The following is an 8130-nucleotide window of genomic DNA, read 5'->3' as shown; positions in this document are numbered from 1 at the left end:
AAGCATAAAAAACTGGTTTTTCATCTTACATTTTTTTATTTACCAATCGATTGCTTGATTGTGTAGATTTTATTAAAATTTCAATTAAGACTAACATTTCACCTGAAGACTGCAACTCGATTGGACTTAAAACAAAAAAGTTATGGCTGTTCAAAGATTGTATTTTTGTGGCAAATTGTCGTTTATCACACAATGAGTAAATTTTACTCATTACGTTTTACAGGACTATTTGTAACCAAAATACTATCTTTGAACAGCCATAACTTTTTTGTTTTAAGTCCAATCGAGTTGCAGTCTTCAGGTGAAATGTTAGTCTTAATTGAAATTTTAATAAAATCTACACAATCAAGCAATCGATTGGTAAATAAAAAAAATGTAAGATGAAAAACCAGTTTTTATGCTTCTTTAGAACACTATGTCTCAGAATCCCTTTTCACACTTGAGATTCAGTGCCTGCCTGTTGTCCGATTCCGCTCAAATTTGGCATAAGGCCTTATGATGACTCCCTTAAACCATCAAAGTCTTTTTTTGCAAGTATTTTGAGTTTGAAGTAGGTATTTATTAAGACAAATTCGAAATGTTAAATAAAAAATGTCCTAAATTGTGATTTTTATTGAGGATTAAACCGTGAATAGCTCTTCACACGATGATACAAACAACATGATTTGTCCAGCAAAATTTAAGTGCACCAAAATCCGCATCCTTTGATGGCATTGATATCAAAAATATTTTACGCTTGGTACACATTTTGGTCAGTTGAAAACAAAATTTTTGGACCAAAAAAATTTTTTTCTTGGAAATAGCTTGCTCGTTTTACATTTTGATACAAATTTGGTTCATTTTTCATTTTTTACGTGTAGTATTTAATTCAAACAAAATTAAAAAAATATAAAATATATAAATTTTATGAAAATTTTTGGATCCAGAATTTATTTAAAATCATATCTTTTGAAAGTGGACTTTTTTCAAAGATCGCGCTTGCGGAACCTCTAAACATGATTTTTTTTAGTCAGCCCCATACAAAAGTTTGTTCTGCACATCCTAATCTACCATTTGGAGGGTGAGCCCCCAGATTCCCAGAAGTTATACAATTTTGGGACACTCTAATGAGCATGTGTTAATTCTTTGAATTCTACAAACAGCCCTAGATTATTTCGTTATTGTTTTGTTTGATGAATCTACGCCTCACCGTTTAGTGCAATCATGATCATGAATGATGAATGAAAAAAAAAAATCACCTCTACCAGGAATCGAACTCGAGCCTACTGATTACCTCTCCGACATCTAACCAATAGGCCAAATCGTCAGACGATACAATTTAAGCTGTAGCTCTATTACTCAGTTGACTTCATCGAGTCGAATTCGCTGCTATATTCCCCGGCAGAAAATGCTCATTATGCCTTCATTAATGGTGCTCATACTGCCTCGCGGGGTTTTTCATTATGCCTCTACAGTGACTGGTTTTCAGCTTTCAGCAAAAATTTTTAAAATGCATTTTTAAACGTTTTTATCTACTTTTTCAAGTTTCATCCAATTAGGCAATAGACTATTTGAGTGTCTGAACACGAAACAATGATGTAATTCACATATTACAGCTGTTCTCTATGGTTAAATAAGCATTTTCCTTAGGGTGGCCATTAAGCCCTCATCTCCCCTATATGATTTTTATCATTGAAACCTCAAATTTAAGCTCTAATTAACATCTTAAGAGAGAATCTAAGTTCTCAAAACAGATTTGATAAAATTTATTTTAGGAATGAAATTCCTCCATATAATGGCAACCCTAAATTTTTGTTTATTCCATAAAGTTATAAAAGAGATATATTTGTATAAAACTTAAGCTTTGTCGTTTGGAAGTTATTAGTTTCTAGCATTTCCAATGAAATTATACGGAAATATTGCCAAAAACAGAAATTTTGCCTAAAACATAAATAGGCGCATTTAGCCCGCACGGTTTGAGGTTCGGCAATTTTGACAACAGTTATAATAAATGCTGATGGAATCAGCATTCGGCTTAATAGGCGCATATAGCCCGCTCCTTCCCTAATTGGGTTGAATATAATCAGAAATGATTGCAACTAATGTTTCAATTTCTAGTTAGTTCGAAGGCAGCATAAATTTGTCTTCAACATTACCATTGAAGAGATACGTATTTGGATGCTATTTTGATAAATGGCATCCTAAATCAGGAAATTTTGTTCAATGTTTAAAATAAATTTTAGCTTCTCAAGACGTTTGGAAATCCTCCAACCAATAATCATGCTTCATAATTCTTTTCGCATTAAGAGTTCTCCGAAGCGGGAGAACCCATTTTAAAATAAAAAAAATGAATGGAAAAAGTGATGAAACTCACGAAAGTTCAACCTCGTTTAGTCTTTTTTCTAACTGTATTTGTATTATACTTATCGGCACTTACGGAATATTGTTTTTCATCAGTTTTTCATCAACCAATCAAACCGAGCTTCAAAAAATCAATTGCTCCAGATATCACTAGGTGAATGTGTCGTATTACGACAATGCTGGGTCCCGATTATGCACTTAGATGGGTCACGACATATTATCCAATGTTGTCTCCTTTCACGTAACAGCCTTTTTTTTTCTTCGCATCATCACAACTCAGAGGATGTAAAGAAAATACATAGCTGCACGCATTAGTATGATGTGGCTAAGTGAGTAATTTGGAAATTTCCCCACAAAGTGGAAGCAGATTTCATTTAACTCACCTTGCGCGGTTGCTTCTTTTCTGTATCTTTTTTTTTCAACGAATTTGCCTACACATGTACACCGGTTGTTATGACCAACTCCAAGAGAAAGAAAGTGGCTTAATCATCGACCGCGTCGCCATCATCATTCCGTCGATGGACGGCCATAATTTTAAACCTGGTCCGGTTGGTTCAAGCCAAAGGCTTGTGCACATTTCTGTGTGTTAAAATCAAAAGTTTGTCGTTTTTTTTTGGTTCAGCTGGCCGGAAAACGGTCTCCCCAATCCCCAACTCCGGGTGACGGGACAGTGGAAAGGAATGCGACCATTCGCTTATTGGTCATCGGCTATGTATGTGGACATCCAAAAGTGTCCACAATTGGTCACACATTGTCTGAATCTAGCCCATTCAAATTCTTCACACGTTCGTAAAATTTATACACCTTCGTCCATTCAATACTTCAGCGCTTGGAGAGGTTCGGTTTTCGATTATTTCAAAGGTGATATGCACCTCGACTCCATTGATCGCTTGGTATCAAACTGGTTGGGTCGTTGGAAGATTCAGGATATTTTATATCTTTGTGTGCTTGTGTTTCACCATCCTAAGGTAGTTGAGATTTTTGTTTTTCAACTGGAAATATTGAATACCAACCTTGGAACGCGAATCTTTCTGCTATCAATCGCGGTTGTGGTTGATTGCATCTCTTTTAGGGGTGTTTACTTTTCGATCATTTGCCATAGCTTAAGGTCGCTGTCTCGGAATGTACATAACCATTAATAACCACCGGAGAAAGTGTTTTATTATTTATCATCGGTATTATGTAGTGGGACGGCAATATACACGACAGAAGCACCCGCAACATCTATACTTGCCCACTTCAGGTTGGATTGACCATCAACGGTTAAGATGGCTTGAATGGGTCTCCTCATTTCGAACGTTTTTACCTCTCATCTCGTAGTGTCATTATGTAGGTATGATGAAAAGGAATCGCGCTCAGACCCTCAAATCCAAAGCAAGATGGTCACAGTTTCGGTGATCGTATTTCGGAGGTCCGAGAAAAAAACATGATTGTGTAACACATATTTAGTCTGGTTCAAAGTAAAGGGTTGAGGCAACCAAACAAAAAAAAAAGACAGCTTTTTGGTGATAGTTCCGGTTTCCAAAGTTTCTTTGTTTTCGCCTCTTGTTGTCGTTTTGTGTTGTGAGCATTAGAGGCATACGCTTGCAAAACGAATCACCGTTCACCAGGTTGAGTGGGAATTTCACTTTCTTGAAAATGCCGGAGATTAAAATAAATAAATAAATAAATAAAACAATTGACAAATAAGAATTAGTTTTTACGTATATCCGTGATTTGAGGGCATCACAAAAAAATTGTCCTAAATTCAAATCACCAAATGGAGGACAGAAATGATTTTTTTTCAAGATTATTCTCGTTGTATTCAAGGTTTCAAACATAGGTATATGAGGATACTAATTTGGATTAATACTACATACAGGCTACACTGCCTAATTCCTAAATAAAAAAATCTGTTTTTTCGATTTTTTTTTTTATTTATGAGCAGGGAAAAGTCCGCGGGAGTGTTTCTCCTCTTGAGATCCTTCTCCAGTGGGTGCAAAACCTCCTCATCATTCTTTATATTTTATGTTTTTTTTTTCAATTTTTGTTTTTACAATAGGATTTAGATAGAAAATCCAATGTATTGGGCTTAACACGTTGGGAATTAAACGTTTAGATTTTTCGCTTTCCGCGAGCACGCTATACTTAGAAAAAGGTTGTCAGAATTTTTTCAGCGCGTATCCGGGCTGTTAAATCTGAAAACCTGTCCAAATCCGGGAATTTGATTTAAAAATAGTCATCCAAAAATCCGGGCAATATTCGGGCAAAGAAATTACTCAACAAAAATCGAAAAAAAAAATTTGAAACATGATTTAATTTATCAAAACTTTTGAAAAGATTTTAAATCGTATTTTGGCTTCCATAAAACCTTTCATGTTTATTTTGATAAAAGTTGCTAAAAAAATACAACACAATTTGTTTTTTTTTGTTTGATTTGGCAAAAAGGTGAATAAATCCTGGTAAAAACCGGACTTTTTTCAATGAAATCCGGGCAACCGAGCTGGACCGGACTTTTCCCAAATTTTGTATTAAATATCCGGGCAAACCCGAATAAAGCCGAGCAATCTGGCAAGCTTAACTTAGAAGCATAATAAAAATGTTTTGAATTTAATTGTGAAACTTTGTTCTGCAAAACTAAATCCAACACTTCGGATAACTAAAAAAACTAACTTTTTAGAATTTAGTCTAGTTGATTCTGAAATATAGAATGCCGAATTTTGGTTTTCCTGGCAAAATTTCTTTCTGGTCCTTAACACTGAAGTGGAGTAAAATGACGTTTTTTATTTTTAAAATAGAAGGAATTGGTTGGTAGAAATTTTTTGAAAAGTGCATTAGAAAGTTGTCGTAATTTGTGATATTTTGGCGTCTTTAGATTTATGAAACACGAAACACAGAATTTTCTGGTATATTGAATGTAAATTTGACAGTTTATAGCGCATATTGAAAAAAATAATCCCCTAAGTTCAAAATTTATTTCGCTACAGTTTGGAATCAAAAGTGTAAAACGAAAAGTTATCAAAATATAAGGGAAGAAAATCGTGACGTCACAACGTGCCACTTTTACCACTTTTCCCCTTTTTTTTTACAAAACCGTATTTTTCTGCTATTCTATTCGATCAAATTTTATGAAAATTTCAGAAAAGTATCAATTCGTTACAACCAACATATCGCTGTTTTTGATGCTTTTGAATTCTGATTTCAATTTATTTTATAACGATTTAGTTTCGTGACGTCACAACGCGCCATTTTTTCTACAACACGGTTTGGCAAAGCGTTGTTTCGTCACAAAATTTTATGGTCAGCTACATGAAATAAATCAAAGTATAATCTTAAAATTAATGCTTGATTTATTCAAAATGCTTAGAAACTCAACATATGATGTGATTAGATCTTGATTTACAACTTATATCGATAATATGCGATCATTCCGGACCGAAAAACATTCATTCACTATCCTAAAGTTGTTTAATTACACTTTGGTAACTAATTGACAATTTTAACTAGCATTCTGACTCGAAACATAATCATTCTAGTCATTCTAATTCATTCAAATTGTATAAAAAAAAACCACATTATGTGCATAAATAGTCCGTTTCCAATTCAAAAGGCGCGTTTCAGGCGATTTAACTACTCATCTCGCCCATTTTGTACAGATTTCATTCCGTTCTGTTCGGAAATATCGAAATCAATAGTCGCGTTTCAGGCGACAACTTATCTCTGCAGAGCTGACCTCTGGCGGTAATGAAAACCAACATGCTATCAAAAACACTAAATCACATTATTAAAAAAGATCGTCGCTTTTCGCTTTCCATCATAACAATCTTTTTAATTGAGAAATTTTGAGAAACAAAAAGGAAAATTGCGCGTTGTGACACCACGATTTGAATCCATCATATTTCGAAAATAACTTTATCCAGAAAAAATATTTAAAAATCAATATAAGGCGCTTTAAATAATGAATTATTAGATTTATTATTGAAATATTATTATTTATTAGATTTTTTAGAATTATTAGATAGTCTTTTCTGTGATAGACACTCCCAACTCTATATTTTACAAACGATTTACCAAAAAAATCCTAAAACTTTATCGCTTACCGCTGAATGAGTCTGAGCTTTAAGGTTAGTTGACAACGTGATTGTCGTTAAACATTTTTTACCCAATTCTAGAAGTATAGAATGATATTTTTTTTTAAAGATTTTTATGATTTTCAGGTAAAAAACATAAATAATTCTTATGGTACTTTTTGCTAACCATTTCTATTTTTCAAATCGGAATTTAGATTTTATATTGTTTATTCGATTGTGGAAATTTATTGAAAATTATTATTGTAACTTTGATGTTTTCTTTAATCGCTCATGACATTTCATCTGTTGTTTTGTATAGGTTGTGCTTATAAAATACAGTTTTTTAATTTTGCTTAAAAAGTGCTTTGCTTTGAAGCATGTATGTCACATTTTTAACATTTTCAAGCCATTTTTTGAAAAAAACGTGTCAATTTCTCAAATAATAAAAAACGTAAGATCTTACTAGGGGGGGAGGGGGAGTTTTTAAAAATCTTACTTTATCTTACAAGGGGGGGGGGGGGGGAGGGAGGGTTTAAAAATATCCAAAATCGTGCTTACGTAATTAGTGAACGGCCCCTTAAATATTTGTAAATTTGTTTGATTTGATGCTTGTTCCATTTAATTTTTTTTGCATAACTCGACAGCTAAACACGCAAATGAAATCAAATTTTGTTGGGGAGGGTATTTATTTGAAAACGAGAAATTTGAAAGGGGGAATGGGGCTTCCATACAAATTACTTTGTATAACTTGCTATCCTATTTGGCATGGGAATATTTGGCTACAAGAAATTTTTCTATGATTATTCAACACCCCTCCTCTCTTCCAGTAGAGAGAAGAGGCATGACTATAAAACTTATGAAACAAATGGCCATAGTGAAACATAACGTTAGAAGTTAACGAAAAATGTATCTAGAGTAGTTCCAATGTCTAAAGTTGCAGTTTCTCATTTCAAAGAGGTTTCATCCGAAGGATGTTTATTTTTAAATTGGATATGAGTCCATCAGTGTTGGAACGATTTTCGGACCCTTTTAAGCAACTCCGTTTTTTGCTGGGTGTAGCTAAAAGCTAAAGGTATCTTTTAATTCACAGATTTGTGTTAGACTTAATATTAAACTTACATCGAGTGTCCTACTTATTTTTCCGCAGTTCCAAACAATCACGCGATCGCACAACTTCCTGAGCGGACTAGATTACGGAAATACTACTATATTTCACAAGGTAAGTTAAGCAATTTACAATTACTCACGATTTATTTAATAATTTTCCCCTTTTACTTTTCTTCCACAGGTTTTCAGTCGCTCAGTCTAGAAACGCCGGGAACGATCTACGTGGGACACAATTTCAATAATCGCAAGAACTACAATGAATTTGATGTGCTACTTACACCTTATCGTGAACAAATTGTAATATAATTATAAAGGAATAGAAAATAAAACTTGAAATTTCACTCAACCGACTTTCGACTTGGTAAGGATGACGAAGGAACTTTTTCAAATCAGGTTATTTTCTGCTCATCAATCTATCTCCTTCTTGTTGACGTTTCACTATCATCGTGACAACAGTGTGCGGCGAGTTAGCCCCTATGGGCCAGTCGAAGTCGCGGCAACATTCCCCCTTCCGTAAGGCGAGTCTGCTTCCGAAGCCTTACAACCATCAACGTCCAGTAGCGCAATCTTCGACGCTGGTCTAGTCATCGGACCCGATAAAGTCTGTACCACCGCTCGGCGAACTCGTCCATCA

The 8130-nt window shown here is 34.2% G+C and overlaps 1 protein-coding gene across 1 annotated transcript in view; it reads left to right on the top strand.

The window, feature by feature from the left end:
* Nucleotides 1–8027, top strand: part of LOC129745707 (biogenesis of lysosome-related organelles complex 1 subunit 3) — a 21295-nt gene extending 13268 nt beyond the window's left edge. Inside the window, exons 3-4 of the mRNA XM_055739011.1 lie at nucleotides 7537–7608; nucleotides 7678–8027. Coding sequence (XP_055594986.1) covers nucleotides 7537–7608; nucleotides 7678–7802 — 197 coding nt within the window. The 3' untranslated portion in view covers nucleotides 7803–8027. The remainder of the gene's footprint in view (nucleotides 1–7536; nucleotides 7609–7677) is intronic.
* The last annotated feature ends 103 nt before the right edge of the window (nucleotides 8028–8130 follow it).

The sequence above is a fragment of the Uranotaenia lowii genome, chromosome 2, assembly GCF_029784155.1.
Source record: "Uranotaenia lowii strain MFRU-FL chromosome 2, ASM2978415v1, whole genome shotgun sequence".
Lineage (NCBI taxonomy): Eukaryota > Metazoa > Arthropoda > Insecta > Diptera > Culicidae > Uranotaenia > Uranotaenia lowii.
The sequence above is the reverse complement of the archived record's forward strand: the minus strand, read 5'-3'. Positions and strand labels throughout refer to the sequence as shown.